Source organism: Ranitomeya variabilis, chromosome 5, assembly GCF_051348905.1.
Source record: "Ranitomeya variabilis isolate aRanVar5 chromosome 5, aRanVar5.hap1, whole genome shotgun sequence".
In the NCBI taxonomy this organism is placed as follows: domain Eukaryota; kingdom Metazoa; phylum Chordata; class Amphibia; order Anura; family Dendrobatidae; genus Ranitomeya; species Ranitomeya variabilis.
In genome coordinates this window covers 71,001,238-71,024,689 of record NC_135236.1, presented here as the reverse complement: position 1 = coordinate 71,024,689, position 23,452 = coordinate 71,001,238, and the positions used below count along the sequence as shown (strand labels likewise).

The window sequence follows — 23,452 nt, the reverse complement described above, 5'->3', positions numbered from 1 at the left end:
CTGGTCAGTTTTTTTGTGTAGTGAACTATTGGAGGTGTTGACTGCCTCCATGTTTCACTGAGCTACTCTTCCTATCAGTCTAAGGAATTTTTTTTATTAATACTAAATACTACTTGTCAATTAAATTTGTAGGTTTTCTAGCCCAGTAGAGGCATGTTCGATAAATATTAGGTTTAGGGTCCTACCAGAGAGAGGTTGCATTGTCGTGGCTGGTGGGCTCTCATGTATTGGCCTATTTGTACCTTCATTTTATAAGTATAGTCTATATATCAGTAATGACGTTTACATTTCACGTAGTCAATGTTTGCATATATCTTAGCGTATAGAGTGCTGCTGCATTCTTTGGTTTGTGTATTCCAGCAGTTTCTGGGATCTGCCTCATCTATTGGATGATAGACCAACATTATGCTTCCAACTTCACTCAAAATGTAATTGATTGGGTAATAAATCAGAAGAAAGCTCCGCATGGTTTGCAGGTCGTTTTCTCACAGATTTCCATTCTACATGTAAATGTTACTCTTGGCCATCAAGCAGCCAATGCCGCCCTGCTTGTACCTGCCCCATCTATTGTCCTAACACAATTATACTTCCTGCTATGTACATCAGAGTATGCTGATGCTTAATAGAAAAAAATGGAAAAACAAGTAGGAAGAATATGAATATATTTGAATGCAATTTATTTAATATGTCATGCACAAAACAGAAATCATTTAAGCTTCCTTGTGACAGGACATTACACAGCCTAAAACCCCAATATCTCAAGGTCGGCCTCTGTTTCTTCCTGTTATTGGGTGATGTATCTTCAAGATTTTCCAATCTTAGTTAGAAGCTGAGAAGAGAGAAATATGTCAGTAAATATGGAAATAGATGTATAATATCTATAGCATAACAGTGTCTGGAGGAGGGGAGGACTGAGTGGTCTGCGGTAACGAGCGGGGGTCAGGCAGCAGAGACCCCACATGTGCACCTGGATCTCATATACTGACCTTGATGGATAGACATCTGTAAAGCTGTTCTGGGAATGGAGATCACACAGTCTAGGACCTTCATCTCCAGGTCCGGCTCTCATTCCACATTTCTGAGTTATAATCCAATCTGCCTTTAGATTCTTCCTAGATTTTATAATTAGAACCTATAGAGAAATAAATGGTAATTAATTTTAGCCAGACATCGGTGGTTCGAACCCCCCACCCCAGTTCAGCTGGAGGGCCGGGCGTCTGAGAAAGTCTTAGTTATTGCTGCCATATGACTTGAATGAGCTGTAAATTGCATCCTGGTATACAGATAGTTCAGTGCGTCGCTCTGGGTGTTTATGACCCGTGATGCTACGTAGCACTGAGACACCTTGTAACCAGTTGTCCATGGTCTTTGCTACCAGTGGTTTACATTCAAACGGCCTGAGAATCTGCGTTCCTTGTCCACCGAGGTCTGATCGGTGCACACAAGGGGCCAGATGTCTACAGAACCATTTTTCCTAATCTTTTGTTTCATATTATCCCTCTAGCTCGCGGTGGCTCCAGTGCCATGTCTCCGATGCCTCTAGTTACATGGGCTGCAGATGGCTTTGTGTTTTGGCAGCTTGTCAGTGGTATACAGCATGGACCATGAGGCCAGTGATCCGCAGCCATTATATACAGAAGAATCAGGCAGGGAATGCCACACTAGAACTGCCAGGAGCTAGAAAGATGAGTATTTAGAAGTTAACTACTAAGGCCGTCCGGACAAAAGGTGCTAATAACCTGGAGGCCAGGTTCTGTAAAAGTATGGCCACCCTGTGGTCTGCACCAGCATCACCTTTCCACCAGACACACAACTGCTGCAGCTTGTGATGCATACAGTACAAGTCACTAGACCGCTGCCGCCTATCACAAGCTGCATCATCAGACCGCTGCCACCTATCACAATCTGCATCATCAGACCGCTGCTGCCTATCACAAGCTGCAGTGGTATTGTGCCTGGTAGAGTGGGGACAACATTGGTGCTGGCGCAGACCACAGATCAATCAGTGTTGGATCCAGAAGAGTGACTGCAGGCGAGTATGATTTATTTTGTTACCTGTACATAATCTAGCCCGCACTAGAACCTTTTGCCCAGACAATCTCTGTACTGCACATGTATTATTTCTGGTGTGCAGCGCTTTTATTATTTTGGACAGTTTCTTTAAAGAGAACCTGACGAGCACCATCTTCTGATCCCAGCCAGGTGTGTCTGACTCTGAAACGCTGCGACATTTCATAGAAAATGACACTTTATTAGCAGTCGGGGACGGAGCTGTGCTGGTGACTAGTCGGACAGTGGGGTCCATGGTGGCTTTTCTCCACCCGTTCCCATGACTGACAGGTCTCTGGCTGAGAACTCGTATAGGCAGACACTTATCGATCACTGCAGTTGGCGGCACGTGTCAGACTAGTTTACAGCGCGGCTCCGTTCTCAGATGCTAATAACGTATGTTTCTCTGTAATGCCGCAGTTTCAGAGTCAGACGTACCTGGCTGGGATCATACAGCCGGTGCCTAATACATGCGGCCCACAGTTTGGGCAGCGGGTATCAGGTTCACTTTGGAAATATTTATTCCCTGTATGTTCACATATGGCACTTCATCCCCTAATGAAGCCGAAATTCCACATATAACTATATATGAATACATGTATGTAGTAAACACATGTGCATCACATACACATATGTGCACAAATACGTAGACATGTCACATATAGAAACATATGACACATACACACATTACACATGCACGTACCTTCTCTGCAGATGATTGCACATGATGCATGCTGCCCTGGACAGAAGTGGGGTCCTTACTTGCAGGCTTCTTCTTCCAGCAGCTTGTACTTCTATCTCCTGTTTCTGGTGCAGCCTCCCATCCTTCGGGGCCGGACTGCAGAGCTGTCCTGCTGTAATTGCAGGGCAGGAGGAGGAGAGCGGAGAACTAATATACCCAGCAGTGGCTATGTTACAAGCAGCCGCTCTGCTGAGCCCGGAGCTGGTGGGCCGAGCCTCCTCTCATCTGCACTAACAGAGCAGACACTGAGGCTTCCTCTGCGCGGCCTGACATAGTGCAGCCAGAGGTGCAGAGGTGGACCCTTCTCCGGACTCGGGGCTCACTGAATCCTTTAGTGGCTCTGATCAAACCCGATCATTTTAATCTCTATCCTAAGGATGCCACTACTATTGAAATTGTGGTGGGGGCATGGAGGGGTCCGATGTTGGGTCACACCAGGCCTCCTTGTCCCAGGGGCTCCATAGCAGCGTGGGCTGCTCCTTCGGACGATACACGCCTGGCCCCATATGTCCGTGGAGTCACAATCTGGACTGGATACATGTAGACATCCGTGCGCTGATATTGAGCTGGAGATGAGTCTATGCCGTCCCATCTCAAGGTTTGGCTCGGATTTTCTGTAAGGAGATGATGTTTCCTTCAGATGGTCTTGTCTATGCCGTCCCATCTGAAGGTTTGGCTCGGATTTTCTGTAAGGAGATGATGTTTCCTTCAGATGGTCTCGTCTATGCCGTCCCATCTGAAGGTTTGGCTCGGATTTTCTGTGTAGAGATGATGTTTCCTTCAGGTGGTCTCTCAAGATGATCCAATCTTCCTTTAGGCTCATCTTCGATTTTATAGTTAGAACCTATAAAGAAATAATGGGGCATGTTAGATATATAAATCTCCATAGTCACTGACTTACAAATGGCTCTGATGGAGGGGAGGATGCAGTGTTTGTCATCAGAAGGGGCAGGAGGGAATATATATATATACAGTATATTATCATACAGTATACATTTGTGGGAGGATGAAGCGTTGTACCTGGGTCTGTTATACTGACCTGGAAATTCTCATACAGCAGGATACCTTCAATGCAAGAGCAGATGAACATCAGCAAATCCAAGATTGCCATTATGATATTGATTTCCTGAAAAAAAGAGGGAAGAATACGTGTGACTCATTTTTGTTCTTCCCCAGTGAGCTCTGCACCGGTTGGTAGAACATACATACCTTTATACAGGAATCGCTGGAACGTTTGATGATTTTGACAATTTTCAATATCATCACTGAAAGGAGGACATATATAGGAAAATAACCTGACGGTGATATAATGGGTGATCTAATAGATACATTACAACTGCCCTGAAGGCTGTGGAAGTGGTAATGTAGCGACATAGAGGAGGAATGCTGGTACTAACACCTCCGAGTATATAGATTATAGAATAAACCCGGCAGCAACTGTAAACCTCCGCTGATCCTCACCCCAATGGCCACCTGTAAACTGTTGCCCTGGCTCAGGATGTACAATTGGTTGAATACTATGGTAGGCAGGGGAATGTCCGACACCCACACCACCATTAACTCATGGGCTACCAGCTACTCTAAAGCTATGTGCACATGTTGCGGAATTGCCGCGGAAATTTCCATGGTAATTACGCAACTCCCTGCCTCCGGAAATACGCCTTGCGAAATCGGCATGCGTATTCACGCTAAGCACTAGCGTTTTGCAAGCGTAATTAGCTTGCAGAATGCTAACGTTTTCCAAGCAATCTGTAGCATCGCTAGGAAAAGTGATTGACAGGTTGTTCACACTTGTCAAGCATAGTGTCAGACAAGTGTGACCAACTTTTTACTATTGATGCTGCCTATGCAGCATCAATAGTAAAAAGATATAATGTTAAAAATAATAAACAAAAAAAAAATTGTGATATTCTCACCTTCCGGCGGCCCCCGCAGCCTTCCCGATCCTCTCGATGCTCCCAGGAACTCCCGTTCCCAGCGATGCCTTGCGTCAATGACCCCAGATGACGTAGCATCACGGGAGACCGCTACGTCATCACAGGTCAGTGTCGCAAGGCATTACTGGGAACGGGAGCTGCCGGGAGCATCGCTAAGGTCTGGGCTGGATCTATTTTTTATTTTAATTCTTTTTTTAAGGGCCTGGAGGAGAGTCTCCTCTCGTCCACCCTGGGTACCATCCGCACATTATCCGCTTACTTTGCGGATGGTGGGCATAGCCCCATGCGGAAAGTAAGCGGATCAATGCATTCCTATGTGTGCGGAATTCCGCACAAAGAATGAGCATGCTGCGTATTTTTCCGCGATGCGATTCAGCCTCGGAAAAATACGCAGCGTTAGCACAGCATTGTGGAATCCCATTGAATTCAGTGGGTTGTGTTGTGTATGCATTTTCGCGGCGAAATCTGCGGCAAAAACCCATACTATCCGCAAACGTGTGCACATAGCCTAAGCCTAAAACCTACCAGACGTTAGGGATTAAGTTGCTGCATAACATTCCACTCCAACTAATGGGGGCACCATTATAGCGTAAGGACCTACAAGGGGCACTGTTATTTGTGGAGGCATTTGTTGAGATGTTATTGGAGATTCCCTTTTAATTCTAGAATATAAGATAGTGATTTGTAAAGGATACTGCTCATGGTGGCTAAAAGCAGGAGCAAAGCCACGATCTTCTTAGTGAGAAGAACACATTTTCCATGCGTGGAATCCATATCTGGTGGCTCTGTGAAGATCGCGTAGACTACTGCACATAATAATGCAGCAATGGTGATGTAGTCATTCACAATGGAGTCCTAGAGGAAAGCAGAGAATGTGACGGATGAGATATGTAAGAATGCACACATTCACGCCCTCCAATTATAATGTATCACCCAATGGTGGCCATCTGAGGGCTCGCACCCATACACCCCAGGATCCAGATTAACTCTATATTACAAACCGGTAAAAATGTGGTTATTATTTTTTCCACACAGGACAACCAGCCGACTGCCAGCAGAATTTTTTGTACGATGTCTTCAGTAGTTGTTCTCTGTGCCGTTCTGATCTGAATCAATCTGTACAACACGTACATGATAGCGGCACCTGGAATACAAAATCAGATGGTTAATTGACTGCTCACATAATAATGTCATTATAAACTCTGTACTCCTACTTCTAGACCTGTCCTCTGCTTTTGACACAGTTGACCACTGCATCCTACTACAGATCCTCTCCTCCTTTGGCATCAAAGACCTCGCCCTATCCTGGATCTCCTCGTACCTTTCCAACCGCACATTCAGCGTCTTCCACTCCCACCCTACCTCCTCATCCCACCCTCTCTCTGTTGGAGTCCCCCAAGACCCTTACTCTTCTCAATCTATACACTCGGCCTGGGACAACTCATAAAGTCCCATGGCTTCCAGTACCATCTATATGCCGATGATACTCAGATCTACCTCTATGGCCCAGACGTCACCTCTCTGCTGTCCAGAATCCCAGAGTGTCTATCAGCCATATCCTCCTTCTTCTCCTCTCTCTTCCTCAAACTCAATGTGGACAAATCTGAACTCATCATCTTTCCTCCATCTCATAGATCTTCCTTACCTGACCTATTTATCGAAATTAACAACATCACACTTTCCCCCGTACCGGAAGTCCGCTGCCTCGGAGTAACCCTTGATTCTGCCCTGTCCTTCAAACCCCACATCCAAGCTCTTTCCACCTCCTGTCGTCTCCAGCTCAAATATATCTCCAGAATCCGTCCTTTCCTCAACCGTCAATCTACTAAAATGCTTGTACATGCCCTCATCATCTCCCGCCTTGACTACTGCAACATCCTTTTCTGTGGCCTCCCTGCTAACACCCTTGCACCTCTCCAGTCCATCCTTAACTCTGCTGCTCCACTAATTCATCTCTCTCCTCCTTTCTCCTCCGCTTCTCCCCGCTGCAAATCTCTTCACTGGCTCCCATTCCCTCAGAGTATCCACTTCAAATTACTAATACTAACCTAGAAAGCCATCCATAACCTGTCTCCTCCGTATATCTTTGAACTAATCTCCCGATATCTTCCTTCACGTAATCTCCGGTCCTCCCAAGACCTCCCTCTTTCCTCCACACTTATTCGCTCCTCACCCAACCGCCTCCAAGACTTCTCCCGAATATCTCCCATCATCTGGAATTCTTTGCCCCAACACGTCCGACTATCAACCAAATTCGTATCCTTCAGACGGAACCTGAAAACCCACATCTTCAGGAAAGCCTACAGCCTGCACTGACCGCGCTGTCTCCTCACCACTACCGGAGCTACCGCCTCACCAACACCGGTGCTCCTGCAACCCTCAACCTACTGTCTCCTTCCCCACCATCCTGTAGAATGTAAGCCCGCAAGGGCAGGGTCCTCGTCCCTCTGTATCAGTCTGTCATTGTTAATTTGCTTACTGTAAGTGATATTTGTAACTTGTGTGTAAGACATTCTCATGTACAGCACCATGGAATCAATGGTGCTATAGAAATAAATAATAATAAAAAAATAAAATAATAATAATATACATACTAATAATACTAGTACCATGTACAGAGGTTGTAGCGCTGTACAACTAGGCAGATCTTGAGAAAGTTGGATGACAACCTGTTAGAGCTGCCATGTGGATTTCAACTTTCCCAGAGACAGATAAAACTAACGAATGGTAGTAAATAATTATTAATAACCTCCAGATATACGGCACTTACCTAGTAGCTCAGAGACTATGGCCACTATCTTCATCCCTGTTGACTCTGGGAAAATTGCTCCAGTATCTCTGAGGAGAAATAAAATCCATATAGAACATGAGTGGAGCTCCGAGCAGGCGACCAGAGCTCCCAGTAACACAAGTTTAGACACTAATTTTTTAAAGTGAAAAAGCATGATTCTTTAATCCCTTTTGAATGCAGTAATAATACTTCTGTCAAGTTCACATGTCTGGAGAAGAGCAAGCTCCAAACCAGAAGATCCTGGCTGCTTACATAGCCAAAGCTAATATTAATGGTAATGAATTTAGGTAAGAGGGAAGGAGACATCAATATGTAGTCTATGCAGGACCACGAGTCGTTGGCATGGGAGAAGCGAGTATATTCTCTATTGCTCGGATTGGGAAATCTACAGGAGTCTAGTAACTGATGTGTGGATAGAAGTGATGGGAGAGCTTTATCACGCATTGTCCTTGGGTGGGGAATGACGGGGGTATTTTTCCTATCTTCAGGAACCGAACTGCGGAGTTAAAAATCACCCTCCACAATTCTGTTAGGGTTGGGGGTCAAGAAGTAGTCTAGTTTCTAATTGTTAATTGTTGTTATACATTGGTATTACTGTTATTTTCACGAATATTGTCACCACATCACACATTTTTGGTGTTTACATTTAGGGCATAATAGGGTCAGAGAGGGAGACCCGACGAGGAGTGGGGGTGCCACATTGCAATATTAGGGTTCCAACCTCCGCAGCAATGCAGGGAAAGTGGGTGAGACTGCTATAGGGCTAGCCCACTGCCCGTCCCCTCTCTGTAAGGCTATTAGACTCTTTAGCCCCCTTTTTATACTACTAAAATAAAAGTTTTGTAAATAGTAGGAGAGTCTTTGCAAGTTTTTCTTTGAGTTTTTGGGACCTTATTTTCTATCTTAATAGTCTTACTTGCACGCTGAAGACAGCTGCCGGCTTCTAAAGAGGACGCCGCACAGTGTGGGAATGGATGGGAGGTGAGTGTAATGGTTTATTTTTGTATGCATTAAAGAACAGTGGCAGAATGGGGGACATATACCAGAATGGGGGACATACATACTAGGATGGGGATATGTATACCAGGATAATGGATATATACATACCAGACTGGCGATATACCATATTTTTCGCTTTGTAAGACGCACTTTTTTCCACCAAATTTTGGGGGGAAAATAGAGGTGCATCTTACAATGCGGATATACCTTATCTGTGCTGCCGCTGCGGGTGTCCGGTGCTTGCCGCCACGCTCTGTCCCTGGTGCTGCCGGGTTTTGCTGTCGCGCTCTTTCCACTGGTGCTTGCCGCCGCCGCGCTCTGTCTTGTGCTGCGTGGGAGGCTCTGTCGTTCTATCCATGCTTTCTCCCGAGACTTCAGTGCTGAGATCTCCATCTGCGCATGCGCCGCGTCCCGGTGGCGATTTGCCCGGAAGGAATCTACCAGACACATGCAGGAAAGCGTGGATGGAATGGCAGAGCCCCCCACGCAGCACGGGACAGAGCACAGCAGCAAGTATCGGGGGACAGAGCACAACAGCAGCACCCGGCAGCACCAAGGACAGAGCGTGGTGGCGGCGGCAAGCACCGGGGGACAGAGCGCAACTGCAGCACCCGGCAGCACCAGGGACAGAGCGCGGTGACAGCAACACCCGCAAGACTGGGGACAGAGCACAGTGGCAGCATTGGACACCGCAGTGGCGCACATCGGAACACCCCCTCATCCCAGCCTGCGTTCTGCAGCAACGTTCCACTCCTGCCTCCTCCAGCAGCATCCCTGGGATGCTTCACCGCAGCCACCACTCCGGTAAGCAATAAGAAGCATGGATTATAAGAAGCACCACCATTTTATAAAAAAAAAGTTTTTTCCTATTTTTCTCCTCAAAATTTGGGGTGCGTCTTATAATCTGGAGCGTCTTATAAAGCGAAAAATACGGTATATACCAGGATGGGGAACATACATATTAGGATGGCGTTTGGGGAATACGTATACAAGGATGGGGGCTATACTGTATATACCAGATGGGGCCCAGGGTAAGGGACATATATACCAGAATAGGGATATATATACCAGGATGGGGCCAAAGATAGGGGACATATGTACCAGGATGGAGGACGTATATATAATAACAGGATGGGGTCCAGGATAAGGGACATATATACCAAGATGGGGATATACAGTATATATACCAGGATGGGGCCAAAGATAATTGACATATATACCAAGATGGAGGATATATATATAATACCAGAATGGGACCAGGATAAGTGGCATGTATATACCAGGATGGGACCAGGAAAGGTGCATATATATATATATATATATATATATATATATACCAGGATGGGACCAGGATAAGTGGCATATATATACCAGGATGGAGGACTTATATATCAGGATGGGGGCAGTCCAAATCTTGCATCAGAGCCATCGGACTCTAGTTATGCCACTGGGTCAGGGAGCTCTGTCAGGCGCGCCTTGCTCCCCGGACATACGGTCACTCCCCTCTATATATGCAGGTTATTCTCTGCTGGTATATACCGTAATTAAGTGTGACGTTTATTCACTGCATGTGTCTATATACGCATACAGCCCATAGGGATATTCAAGTGAAGTATCAGAAATGCTATTTTAGATTGTATTTATTGATAATAGTGGAAGGTCTCACATGGCTCTGGCAATTTTATTGCATCCCAAAATTTGTGCTGGCAGCCGTGGGTAGAGGAACACTGTATTTCCTATCTAACTCTGTATTAGCCCTGAATCTACTAACCAAAGCCAAACTATGGAAGTGATCATTAGATTATTTACATGTTATGGCAAATCCAGAGCATAAATTAGTATATGTGCAATGCGTACGAGCACATTCACACTGCGGCCATTTCACAGACAAAATCCAAGAAAAACAAATCAAATTGAGCCTGTCCCCTATAGTAAGCAAATAAGTAACCAGTAACTAGTGTTGAGCATTCCGATACTGCAAGCATCGGGTATCGGCCGATACTTGCTGTATCGGAATTCCGATACCGAGATCCGATATTTTTGTGGTATCGGGTATCGGTATCGAAACAACATTAATGTAAAAATGTGTAAAAGAGAGAATTAAAATAAAAAATATTGCTATACTCACCTCTCCGACGCAGCCTGCACCTTACCGAGGGAAGCGGCAGCGTTCTTTGTTTAAAATTCGCGCTTTTCTTTCCTTTACGTGAGTCCCGGCTTGTGATTGGTTGCGTGCCGCCCATGTGACCGGGACGCAACCAATCACAGCAAGCCGTGACGTAATTTCAGGTCCTTCAGGATTTTAAAATTACGTTCCGGCGTTGTGATTGGTTGCGTCGCAGTCACATGGGAGACGCAACCAATCACAGCAAGCCGTGACGTAATTTCAGGTCCTTAAGGATTTTAAAATTACGTCCCGGCTTTGTGATTGGTCCGCGTCCCGGCAACATGGCCGCCATTAACCAATCACAAGCCGTGACGTCACGGGAGGCTGGACACGCGCGCTTTTTAAAATGGGCGCGTGTCCAGCCTCCCGTGACGTCCCGGCTTGTGATTGGTTGCGCCGCGGTCAACCAATCACAAGCCGGGAGGCTGGACACGCGCCCATTTTAAAATTTTAAAATGCGCGCGTGTCCAGCCTCCCGGCTTGTGATTGGTTGACCGCGGCGCAACCAATCACAAGCCGGGACGTCACGGGAGGCTGCACACGCGCCCATTTTAAAAAGCGCGCGTGTCCAGCCTCCCGTGACGTCACGGCTTGTGATTGGTTAATGGCGGCCATGTTGCCGGGACGCGGACCAATCACAGCAAGCCGTGACGTAATTTCGTCACGGCTTGCTGTGATTGGTCCGCGTCCCGGCAACATGGCCGCCCTGACCAATCACAAGCCGGGACTTCACGTAACCAAGTAAAAGCGCGAATTTTAAACAAACAACGCTGCCGGTTCCCTCGCTGAGGTCCAGGCTGCGTCGGAGGGTGAGTATAGCGATATTTTTTATTTTAATTCTTTCTTTTACACATTTATATGGATCCCAGGGCCTGAAGGAGAGTTTCCTCTCCTTCAGACCCTGGGAACCATCAGGAATACCGTCCGATACTTGAGTCCCATTGACTTGTATTGGTATCGGGTATCGGTATCGGATTGGATCCGATACTTTGCCGGTATCGGCCGATACTTTCCGATACCGATACTTTCAAGTATCGGACGGTATCGCTCAACACTACCAGTAACACTAATTAATATTACAGTTTACTTATCTGCTTACTGTAGGGGATATGATCAGTGTGATTTTTTCTTTCCTTGGGTTTTCTCTCTTTACATGTTATGGTAATAGGCTTCTTGAATCAATATAAGAAATAGTTCTTTATAGTAAGAGGAGCCAAAACCCAAACTGCTGACCACATGAGGAAATAATAGAAAACTATATGTGTGTACCTTGTAACTATGGGTATTGTGAATATTATTGATTATTATTCCTAAGTTATTGTAGAGATATTTATTCCCAGATGGTGTCTACGATCTCTTACCTGATGCTGATATACGGAGTCTCATAATGATTTTCATTGATGTTCATGATGTAGATGGTAATTACACCAATGATATTCCATGCTGCCCAGACGCATGGCAGAACAGCCAGGCCAGGGCTCAGCATTTTAGGGAGAGGGAAGCGGGAACGGGGTAAGGGTTTTGAATCGCTTTTGCTCAGTAAAGCAGGTGAACCTTCGTCTAGCAAGAATGCAGAGAAAGTGATCAGTCTGCCAATTCCCTGCGTTCTAATAGGCTCCCCTTCTATGATGTCATAGATCTGATGAATCATCAGTGATGATGTCATAGTGGTGCAAGCGCTGTAAGGTTTACCAGGACCGTGTATGTATCCATCACAAATATACCGTAGATATATATATATATGCAACTCACGGCATGAATGAATTCACCCCATTTAATAAGTAAGATCTCAATCAATATCTCACCGTATACGAGAATAATTTCCCAAAGTTTGACAAGACTGAGATCCATAGAATATTTTTAACCCATAACATGAAAGTAAGATTAATAATAGAATGTTCATTACAAAATCTTCAGTTTTACTCAACTTAGTTGATGCAAAAATAAGTACACCCCCATCAAAAAGTATAACATCTAGTGTTTTGTATGACATCTTTGATTTTTAAGGACAACCAGGTTCCACTGTATTTTTGTAAATGCCCGGTGCCTGCAGTGAAGCCTGGTGCCGGCTGTGTACTCATGTGGGGCGGGATGAGCGCTGCTGGTTTCGGGGAACTACATTTCATTAATAACATCATGGATTCACAGATGTTCTTTTCTATAGTGAAAGATAAGATGCCGCCATCACTCTCTACCCTCGATAGACGTGCGCTTTTCCAACTTGATGATACAAAGCACACATCTGTTACATTTCTGAAGAAGAACAGGGTGAAAGTGATTGAGTGGACAAGTGTCTCCTAACCTGGACCCAACCGAACACCTATGGAGAAGCCTGAAGAGACAAGTTATCACCGCTCTCCATCCGGCATCCAGGCTCTAAAAGAGATCGTTCTCAGAGAATGCAAAAACATAGATGTTGCAATATGTCACCAACTTGTTCATTCCATGCCTAGGAGACTTGGTGTTGGCCTTAAAAATCATGGAAGCCATAAAAAATTCTAGATGTAGTGGTTTTGTAAAACTACAAAGCTTCTACATCTAGAATTTTATATGGCTTCCATGATTTTTAAGGAATGATGTGGGGTGTACTCACTATTTTTGCCTAAAATAATTTGAGTAAAACTGAAAATTTTCGAAGGAAAGTTATATTATAAACCTTACTTTCATGTTATGGGTTAGAAAAATAATGATTGTCATTCCTAAGTTATTCCAGTGTAGATATTTATCCCCAGATGGTGTCTAAGATCTCTTACCTGATGCTGATATACGGAGTCTCATAATGATTTTCATTGATGTTCATGATGTAGATGGTAATTACACCAATGATATTCCATGCTGCCCAGACGCATGGCAGAACAGCCAGGCCAGGGCTCAGCATTTTAGGGAGAGGGAAGCGGGAACGGGGTAAGGGTTTTGAATCGCTTTTGCTCAGTAAAGCAGGAACCTTCGTCTAGCAAGAATGCAGAGAAAGTGACCAGTCTGCCAATTCTCTGCGTTCTAATAGGCTCCCCTTCTATGATGTCAGAGAGCTGATGATGTCACAATGGTGCAAGTGCTGCAAGGTTTACAAGAACTGTGTGTATGTGTGTATATATATATATACAGTATATAGATTTATATTTATTTATACAGTTGAAACCAGTCATTTACATACACTATATAAAGTATATAAACTATATAAGATATAAACTATATCTGCATGTTTTTCTCTATATATGACGTGAAAGCAGAATGAATATTTCCCGTTTTAGGTCAATTAGGATTACCATAATTATTAATATTTGCCAAATACCAGAATAATGAGAGAGAGAATGTTTTAAGGCATTTTTATTACTTACTGCAAAGTCAAAAGTTTACATACATTTCATTAGTATTTGGTACCATTGCCCTTAAACTGAATGACTTGGGTCAGACGTTTGGGATCTCCTTCCACAAGCTTCTCACAATAGTTGGTTGTAATTTGGGCCCATTCCTCCTGACAAAACTGATGTAACGGATCCAGGTTTGTAGGTCGCCTTGCTCGCACCGGCCTTTTCAGCTTTGCCAAAAAAATAGGATTGAGATCAGGGCTTTCTGATGGCCGCTCCAAAACATTGACTTTATCCTTAAAGGGAAGGCGCCATCAAAAAATTTTTTTTTTTTTCAGCAATTGAAAAAATGTAAATAATTAATGTTTACATTTTGTTAGAAAATATTATCATTTGTTTATAATGTATTAACCCCCAAGGGTGGTTTGCACATTAATGACCGGGCCAATTTTTACAATTCTGACCACTGTCACTTTATGAGGTTATAACTCCAGGACCCTTCAACGGATCAAGGTGATTCTGACACTGTTTTCTCATGACATATTGTACCTCATGTTAGTGGAAAAATTTATTTGATATTACGTGCGTTTATTTGTGAAAAAAATGGAAATTTGGTGAAAATTTTGAGAATTTTGCTTTTTTCCAAATTTGAATTTTCATGCCCTTAAATAACAGAGACATGTTACACAAAATACTTAATAAGTAACATTTCCCACATATCTACTTTACATCAGCACAATTTTGGAGCGAAATTTTTTTTTGTTAGGGAGTTATAAGGGTTAAAAGTTGACCAGCGATTTCCTATTTTTACAACACCATTTTGTTTTAGGGACCACATCACATTTGAAGTCACTTTGAAGGGTCTATATGATAGAAAATATAAAAAAGTGATGCCATTCTAAAAACTGCACCCCTCAAGGTGCTCAAAAGCACATTCAAGAACCCTTCAGGTGCTTCACAGCAATTTTTGGAATGTTTAAAAAAAATGAACATTTAACTTTTTTTCTCAAAAAAATTACTTCAGATCCAATTTGTTTTATTTTACCAAGGGTAACAAGAAAAATTGGACCCTAAAAGTTTTTGTACAATTTATCCCGAGTGCGCTGATACCCCATATGTGGGGGTAAACCACTGTTTGAGCGCATGGCAGAGCTCGGAAGGGAAGGAGCGCCATTTGACTTTTCAATGCAAAATTGACTGGAATTGAGATAGGACTCCATGTCGCATGTGGAGAACCCCTGATGTGCCTAAGCAGGGGAAACCCCCCACAAGTGACACCATTTTGGAAAGTAGACCCCCTATTGAACTTATATAGATGTGTGGTGAGCACTTTGAACCCCCAAGGGCTTCACAGAAGTTTATAATGTAGAGCCGTAAAAATAAAAAATCATATTTTTTTCGCAAATTATCTTTTTGCCCCCAATTTTTGATTTTCCCAAGGGTAACAGGAGAAATTGGACCCCAAAAGTTGTGCAATTTGTCCTGAGTACGCTGATAACCAATATGTGGGGGTAAACTACTATGTGGGCGCATGGCAGAGCTCGGAAGGGAAGGAGCACCATTAGACTTTTCAACGCAGAATTGGCTGGAATTGAGATCAGACGCCATGTCGCGTTTGGAGAGCCCCTGATGTGCCTAAACAGTGGAAACTTTCACCAGTGACCCCATTTTGGAAACTAGACCAACTAAGGAACTTATCTAGATGTGTGGTGTGCACTCTTAACCCCCAATTGTTTCACTAAAGTTTATAATGTAGAGATGTGAAAATTAAAAATCATTTTTTTCCACAAAAATGATTTTTAGCCCCCAATTTTGTATTTTCCCAAGGGTATCCGGAGAAAGTGGATCCCAAAAGTTGTTGTGCAGTTCGTCCTGAGTATGTTGATACCCCATATGTGGGAGAAAACTACTGCTTTGGCACACGTCTTGGCTCGGAAGGGAAGAAGTGGCATTTTGGAATGCAGACTTTGATGGAATGGTCTGCGGGCGTCATATTGCGTTTGCAGAGCCACTGGTGTGCCTAAACAGTAGAAACCCCCCTCAATGGACCCCATTTTGGAAACGAGACCCCCCAAGGAACTTTTCTAGATGTGTTGTGAGAACTTTGAACCCCCAAGTGTTTCAGTAACGTTTATAACGCAGAGCCGCGAAAATAAAAAAAAAAATTCCCACAAAAATTATTTTTTAGCCCCCAAATTTTTATTTTCCCAAGGGTAACAGGAGAAATTGGACAGCAATAGTTGTTGTCCAATTTGTCCTGAGTACACTGATACCCTATCTGTAGGGGTAAACCACTGTTTGGGTGCATGGCAGAGCTCGGAAGGGAAGGAGCACCATTTTACTTTTTCAACGCAGAATTGGATGGAATTGAGATAGGACATCATGTTGTGTTTTCAGAGCCCTTTATGTGCCTAAGCAGTGGAAACCCCCCCAATTCTAACTCCAACCCTAACCCAACACACCCCTAACCCTAATCCCAACCCTAACCATACCCCTAACTCGAACACACCAGTAACCCTAATCCCAACCCCAACACACCCCTAACCCCAGCACACTTCCAACCCTAACCACACCCCTAACCCTGACACACCCCTAACCCAACCATAAATATAATCCAACCCCTAACCCCAACCCTAGCCCCAACCCTAACCCTTACTTTAGCCCCAACCCTAGCCCTAACTTTAGCCCCAACCCTAACTTTAGCCCCAACCCTAATTCTAACGGGAAAATTATTATTATTATTATTTATTGTTATAGCGCCATTTATTCCATGGCGCTTTACATGTGAGGAGGGGTATACATAATTAAAACAAGTACAATAATCTTAAACAATACAAGTCATAACTGGTACAGGAGGAGTGAGGACCCTGCCCGCGAAGGCTCACAATCTACAAGGGATGGGTGAGAATACAGTAGGTGAGGATAGAGCTGGTCATGCAGCGGTTTGGTCGATCGGTGGTTACTGCAGGTTGTAGGCTTGTCGGAAGAGGTGGGTCTTCAGGTTCTTTTTGAAGATTTCGATGGTAGGCAAGAGTCTGATGTGTTGTGGTAGAGGGTTCCAGAGTAGGGGTGATACGCGAGATAAATTTTGTATACGATTGTGGGAAGAGGAGATAAGAGGGGAGTAGAGAAGGAGATCTTGTGAGGATCGGAGGTTGCGTGTAGGTAAGTACCGGGAGACGAGGTCACAGATGTATGGAGGAGACAGGTTGTGGATGGCTTTGTACGTCACAGTTAGGGTTTTGTACTGGAGTCTCTGGGCAATGGGGAGCCAGTGAAGGGATTGACAGAGGGGAGAGGCTGGGGAATAGCGGTGGGACAGGTGGATTAGTCGGGCAGCAGAGTTTAGAATAGATTGGAGGGGTGCGAGAGTGTTAGAGGGGAGGCCACAGAGCAGGAGGTTGCAGTAGTCAAGGCGAGAGATGATGAGGGCATGGACTAGGGTTTTTGCAGATTCTTGGTTGAGGAATGAACGGATTTGTGAAATATTTTTGAGTTGAAGTCGGCAGGAAGTCGAAAGGGCTTGGATATGTGGTTTGAAGGAGAGATCAGCGTCAAGGATTACCCCGAGGCAGCGAGCTTGTGGGACTGGGGAGAGTGGGCAGCCATTTACTGTAATGGTTAGATTCGTTGGGGGGGGTCGCGTGAGATGGGGGAAAGATGATGAATTCTGTTTTGTCCATGTTAAGTTTCAGAAATCTAGCAGAGAAGAAGGATGAAATAGTGGACAGACATTGAGGGATTCTGGTTAGTAGGGAGGTGATATCTGGTCCAGAGATGTAGATCTGTGTGTCAACAGCATAGAGCTGATACCGAAAGCCATGAGACTCTATGAGCTGTCCAAGGCCAAAGGTGTAAATGGAGAAGAGCAGGGGCCCAAGGACTGAACCTTGTGGGACTCCGACAGATAGGGTGCGAGGTGAGGAGGTGGTGTGTGAGTGGGAGACGCTGAATGTCCGGTCTGATAGGTATGATGAGATCCAGGATAGGGCCACATCTGTGATGCCAAGGGATGAGAGGGTCTGTAATAATAGGGAATGGTCCACTGTGTCAAAGGCAGCCGACAGGTCGAGGAGGAGGAGGACAGAGTAGTGTCGCTTGCTCTTGGCGGTTAAGAGGTCATTGGTGACCTTAGTTAGGGCAGTTTCAGTGGAATGGTGTGACCGGAAGCCAGATTGTAAGCGGTCAAAGAGGGAGCAAGAAGAGAGATGGGAGGACAGTTCAAGGTAGACGTGTTGTTCCAGTAGTTTGGAGGCATAAGGGAGAAGTGATATAGGGCAATAGCTAGATACAGAGGATGGGTCAAGAGAGAGCTTTTTGAGGATAGGTGTGATGGAGGCATGTTTAAAGCTTGAGGGGAAAACACCAGTTGTTAGTGATAGGTTGAAGAGATGGGTTAGGGTTGGGATGAAGACTGTGGTGAGGTTTGGGATGAGGTGGGATGGGAGCGGGTCAAGTGCACAGGTGGTGAGATGTGATCTTGAGAGTAGAGTGGAGAGTTGATCTTCTGTAATGGTGGAGAAGTTGGTTTTGGAGGTGGAGGGCTGGGAAGTCGGGAGGAAGGGCTCTGGGGGTTGTTGACCAAAACTGTCCCTGATGCTATCAATCTTCTGCTTGAAAAATGAGGCAAAGTCTTCAGCAGAGATAAGTGGGGAGGGAGGAGGTGCTGGGGGACGGAGGAGAGAATTGAAGGTGTTGAATAACTGTTTAGGGTTGTGAGACAGGGAGGATATGAGAGATGAGAAGTAGGTTTGTTTAGCTGTGGCGAGTGTGGTCTTGAAAGTAGTGAGGGACTGTTTGAATGCGATGAAGTGCTCATTGGAGTGGGATCTTTTCTATCTGTGCTCAGCAGCCCTGGAAGCTCGCCTCAGTTCTTTGGTCAGGCTGGTGTGCCAGGGCTGTCTGTTGATTTTGCGAGCTTTGGTATGTGTAAGTGGGGCAGCAGGTTCCAAAGCTACAGCTATTGTGGTGTTATATAGAGCAGCAGCGTCATCCGCATTGTGTATGGAACTTATGTCTGTGAGAGGGAGGAGGGATTCAAAGAATGAATGTAGGTCAAGATGTTTAAGATTTCTGCGAGGGTGTGAAAGTTTGTGGGGTGGGGATTGTAGACATGGAGTGGAGAGAGATGAGAATGTGAGAAGGTTGTGGTCAGAGAGTGGAAGAGGTGAGTTAGAGAGGTTAGATAGGGAGCAGAGGCGGGTGAAGATGAGGTCCAGTGTGTGACCATCTTTGTGAGTGGCTGCAGAAGACCATTGAGTGAGGCCGAAGGAGGAAGTGAGAGATAGAAGTTTAGTGGCAGCTGAGAGGGAAGTGTCAATGGGGATGTTGAAATCGCCCATCATGATAGTGGGGATGTCCGCAGAAAGGAAATGAAGTCAAAATGGAAATAAATACATTTTTTTAATATTATTTTTCCCTAACGAAGGGGGTGATAACCGGGGGTTTGATTTACTATTTATAACGGGCTTTTATAGCAGATTTTTGCTTGGCAGCTATCACACTCTAAACGACGCTTTTTAATCACTACATTGAAGCACCTCTGCTCTCCATTTAACATTTTACTCACTAGGCAAGAATTCATTCAGGTACACGAACCACCGTTTAGAGAGGCCTTACATATAAATCAAGTCTTTCACTTTGCTAAACAAGTCTTATCTCATAAGACCCCATTTTCTATAACTGAATTTGAGCATAAGTGTATAAATGACCCTCTGGGGAGAGGAATAAACACGAACAGAGGGAAAATTAAACTATATGCTACAGTGGGAGGAAGACCTGGGGCTGGTCATGTCCATAGAAGCATGGCATACGTGCTGTGACACGCTATCTAGGGGCAGTCATCAGGCTTCCTTAGTAGAAATGTCACTAAAAGTTCTCCACAGAATGTACCATGTTCCGACGAGACTCCATGCTATTTATCCTCACATATCTGTTTTAGAGGCTGCAATGCTCCGGGTGATATGAAACACATATGGAGCTGTCCAGTTGCTGTGACTCTGTGGCGAGGGGTTAAGTCGATCGTGGAACGAATCTTTGGTAAAACAATCCAATTAGATCCCACAGTTTTTCTACTGGGGTCAAGATACTCTGGATTCTCTAAAAACGTACATAAATTGGTGACTATTATTTGTATGGCAACCAAAATCCACATTGCAACAAAATGGAAAACCCCAACACTTTCTATTTCGTTAGAGATAAGATAAATGTAATTTTATTATATGAACGTATTCAAGCAACCAGGAATGATGAGTGCAATACCTTTTTTCAGATTTGGAACCCCTGGCTTGATCTCGATCCCAATGTTCTTTTGACTCAATCTCTTACGCTTTCTCCGTAACAGGTTACTCATAGGGGTACTGTATATGAAGACTTGGCAGTCACACTCTCAAGGGAATAGAATGAACTTTTCTATGTCTTATAGGCTTTTCCTTGTCTCTTTGAGTACCTCCTGGATTTATGCCCTACGCAACTTAATACAAAAATGTTTGCTTAGCATACCAGATAGCCTGATTGACGATTTCAATGTATAATATTGCCTTTTCAATAACAGCCACTGATTGTTCGGTAGAAAGTACCAGTGTTCCCTACCCTGATGTTTTTACCCTTAGTATGTGATGTGCTTGTATTCTTATATGTCTGGTTTATCCCCTGTAAACATCGATCTCATGCTTCTCAGAATAAAAGCCCAAGATGAGAATAAAAAGGTTGTCCTGGCTGGATGCGTACCTCAAGCTCAACCAAGACAAGACTGCTTAAAAGGCCTCAGTATTATTGGGGTGCAACAGATTGATCGAGTAGTGGAAGTAGTAGAAGAAACCATAAAAGGTCACTCAGTGCGACTGCTGGGTCAGAAAAAGGATAATGGAAAACGGTTGGGGGGAGCTCGATTGGATTTACCAAAGATTAGGAAGAACCCACTGATAGAAATCATTTCCATCAATACAGGGTAGATTCTCATTTTGTGCTCACGGTCTGCATAGCTTTGTGCTCACATCACTGCTTTCACAGAGTGGAGAAGAGTTCTTGCAAGATTAAAAGTAAACATCGATCTCATGCTTCTCAGAATAAAAATTTCTCCGTAACAGGTTATGCAGCGCCCCAGAGTCCTGGTCGTTGCAGTACTGTGGCTCCGCCACTAAGGGGGGCTATGGTACGTCTGATGGCACTGAAGGAGCTCATCTGACCAGGTATCACATACACCAATACATTTCACAGTCTGGCCTCCAGTGGGAGCTAAGGGTACTATTCATTAGGCCACTCCTCACAGTCTGGTAAAACTGGGGGTTAGGCAGGAAGTTAGAGAGAACGCTGACTGGGTTGGAACCAGGCAACACCTTGTGGCAGAGGGTGTTGTAGGGGAAGATTCGGTAGGGTCCCTGTCAGGGGAGGGATCCTGACAGAGGCCTGGCAAACAGAGAGAAAGCTACGGGACCGCGCCTGCACTTCATAGCGGCGGTGCCCTAAGAAAGGACAAGAAGCGAGATTTATTGTGCTGAGTGAGAAACGAGATCAACGCAACAGGGAGAAATACCAGTAGGAGTCGTGCTGTTAGACCGAGGCAACATCCTACTGAGGCGTAACTAACCGGTGGCCGGAACGCCGAGGAAGTACAGGGCTCTAAGCATTACTTCAAACCAACGGCAGGGCAGAGAGCTATAGGCTGGCTGTCTCACCTACATCACCTACGCAGACATAGGGGGCAACTTGTGGAGAGGGGCGACTCTAGGGTCCCGGAAGAGCTCCGAGCCTTCCCGTCATACGGGTGCGTCCTACCATAAGATCTGGGGGACGAGAAGAAGAAGAGGAACATCAGAATCGAGTTGTGAGGGAACACGAGAAACAGACACAACAGTTGTGGGGACTATCCCGTAAGCACAGCAGGGGAGGACCACAACACATAAGCGCTAGAAGGAAGGCACAGATTTCCACCTGCGAAGGGAACTCTGGAGGTGCCATCGGACCGGCCGGACTTGCGCAGCCCGGCTAACTGTATTCCGGACTGAGGACCCAGAAGCCTTCAGTAAAGAGGTAAAGAGACTGCAACCTGGTGTCCTCGTTATTTACTGCACCGCACCACCACCACCATTCACACCTATTATTTGGGCGCCCCTCAGCAGGGTCATGGACCGGGTCTAGCCACCGTGACAACCCCAGAGCAGAGACTCAGAGGCCCAGTACCGGGTACCCCTCGGCCCTGCGGCAGTGGGGGCGCTGCAAACTTGGCGTCACGAACAGGATCTACTTAAGCCTGAAGAATCAGGTCATGTGTGCCTTGGAACTGTGATTTATTATACTTGGACCGCACTTTATTGCAAAGACTGTGTGCTGCCATTTACCGCCAAAAGTTCCCGCCAAAAGTTGCCGCCATTGCAGCGCCACAGGGAGCGCAGAGGAAGAAGGGCGTGCCATGGGAGGAGACTACCAAAGCGGCGCCAGAAGTAGCGACCGCCCCCTCCGACTCCTGCTGCGAGAGGACGACTTACCCAGCAGCAGAGGAGAACTGCCCCCTGATTTGCAACGGCGGGAACGAGGTGAAGAAAGAGCCCGACCTCGGAGAAATGGCGGAGCCAGGTGCATGCGTTGCCGCCAAATGCCAGACAGCGACGATGAGCAGCAAGTGCCCGAGCAACGGCGAGGTGATCCCGGCTTGCCCTCACCCATCAGAGGCGGACTCGCGTCCACCGCCGGTGAAGGACCTGAACTCCTTGGAGCCGCCAGTGGAGGAGCCGAGCCTACCTATCCCAGCCACGGAGCCATGGAGGGCGGAGCCACATCAAGAGGCCACTCCGGAAGAGCCGCGGTCCGGGCTGCAGCTGATTCCAGTGTCCTCGTCAACGGAACAGATCAACATCAGTGGAATCACATCAGGCGCAGGTATGGACGGCACCCCTACTCCCCCAGCCGATTCTGCTCTCCCGACCGATCCGGCTCCCCTGACCGATCCCGCTCCTGTGACCGCTCCTCACCCCAGCAACAATAACCGCGCCTTTACGGTGGAACGGGTGGTCCTCACCCCCGACGTGATGGGGAAGCTGGTACCTCCCCTACCGACCAAGATGGGGGAACCCATAGATGTGGGTCCAGATGGGGTGATCCTCCGGTGGGACACCCCCTGGAACGAGCCGTATGGAGCTCCGGGGGAGAGCCTCACCCTTGCTGTGCTCACTTGGGAACAGTATAAACAATGTCTGATCCAACACTGGAAAAACCGAGACGAAACAGAGCAATCTGATATGCCGAAGACGCAACGCAGGAAGCCTGCGCACAACAGGAATGACGTGGTAAAGCGGGGGACTGTGCTAGCCTTCCACCCGAAGAGAGGTTGGGGCTCCATACAGGAACCGGGACTACCAACTGACGTCTTCGTTACTAGCTACAACGTAAAAACTCCCTGCTGCAGTCGAGATGGTGACCCATTGCAAAGGGGGGATCAGGTGACCTACACTCGCCGCCGGA

At 45.8% G+C, this 23,452-nt stretch overlaps 1 protein-coding gene across 1 annotated transcript; it reads right to left on the bottom strand.

The window, feature by feature from the left end:
- Positions 1-700: 700 nt before the first annotated feature.
- On the bottom strand, positions 701-12,228 carry LOC143774524 (uncharacterized). The gene is made up of 9 exons (XM_077262187.1): positions 12,047-12,228; positions 7,499-7,566; positions 5,730-5,872; positions 5,424-5,583; positions 4,001-4,056; positions 3,831-3,917; positions 2,753-3,635; positions 987-1,132; positions 701-829 (listed from the first exon to the last, which is right to left on the bottom strand). The coding sequence occupies exons 1-7, from the start codon at positions 12,169-12,171 to the stop codon at positions 3,123-3,125; spliced, it is 1,152 nt and encodes a 383-aa protein (XP_077118302.1). The 5' UTR covers positions 12,172-12,228; the 3' UTR covers positions 701-829; positions 987-1,132; positions 2,753-3,122.
- Between the last annotated feature and the right edge of the window lie 11,224 nt (positions 12,229-23,452).

Excerpts from the sequence above, each read along its gene's own strand:
- LOC143774524 (XM_077262187.1), bottom strand. The coding sequence starts at position 12,171 with ATGCTGAGCCCTGGCCTGGCTGTTCTGCCATGCGTCTGGGCAGCATGG. Across the intron at positions 7,567-12,046 it reads ACTCCGTATATCAGCATCAG|AGATACTGGAGCAATTTTCC; the intron begins GTAAGAGATCGT and ends ATTTCTCCTCAG. Across the intron at positions 5,584-5,729 it reads TAATAACCACATTTTTACCG|GACTCCATTGTGAATGACTA; the intron begins GTTTGTAATATA and ends GCTTTCCTCTAG.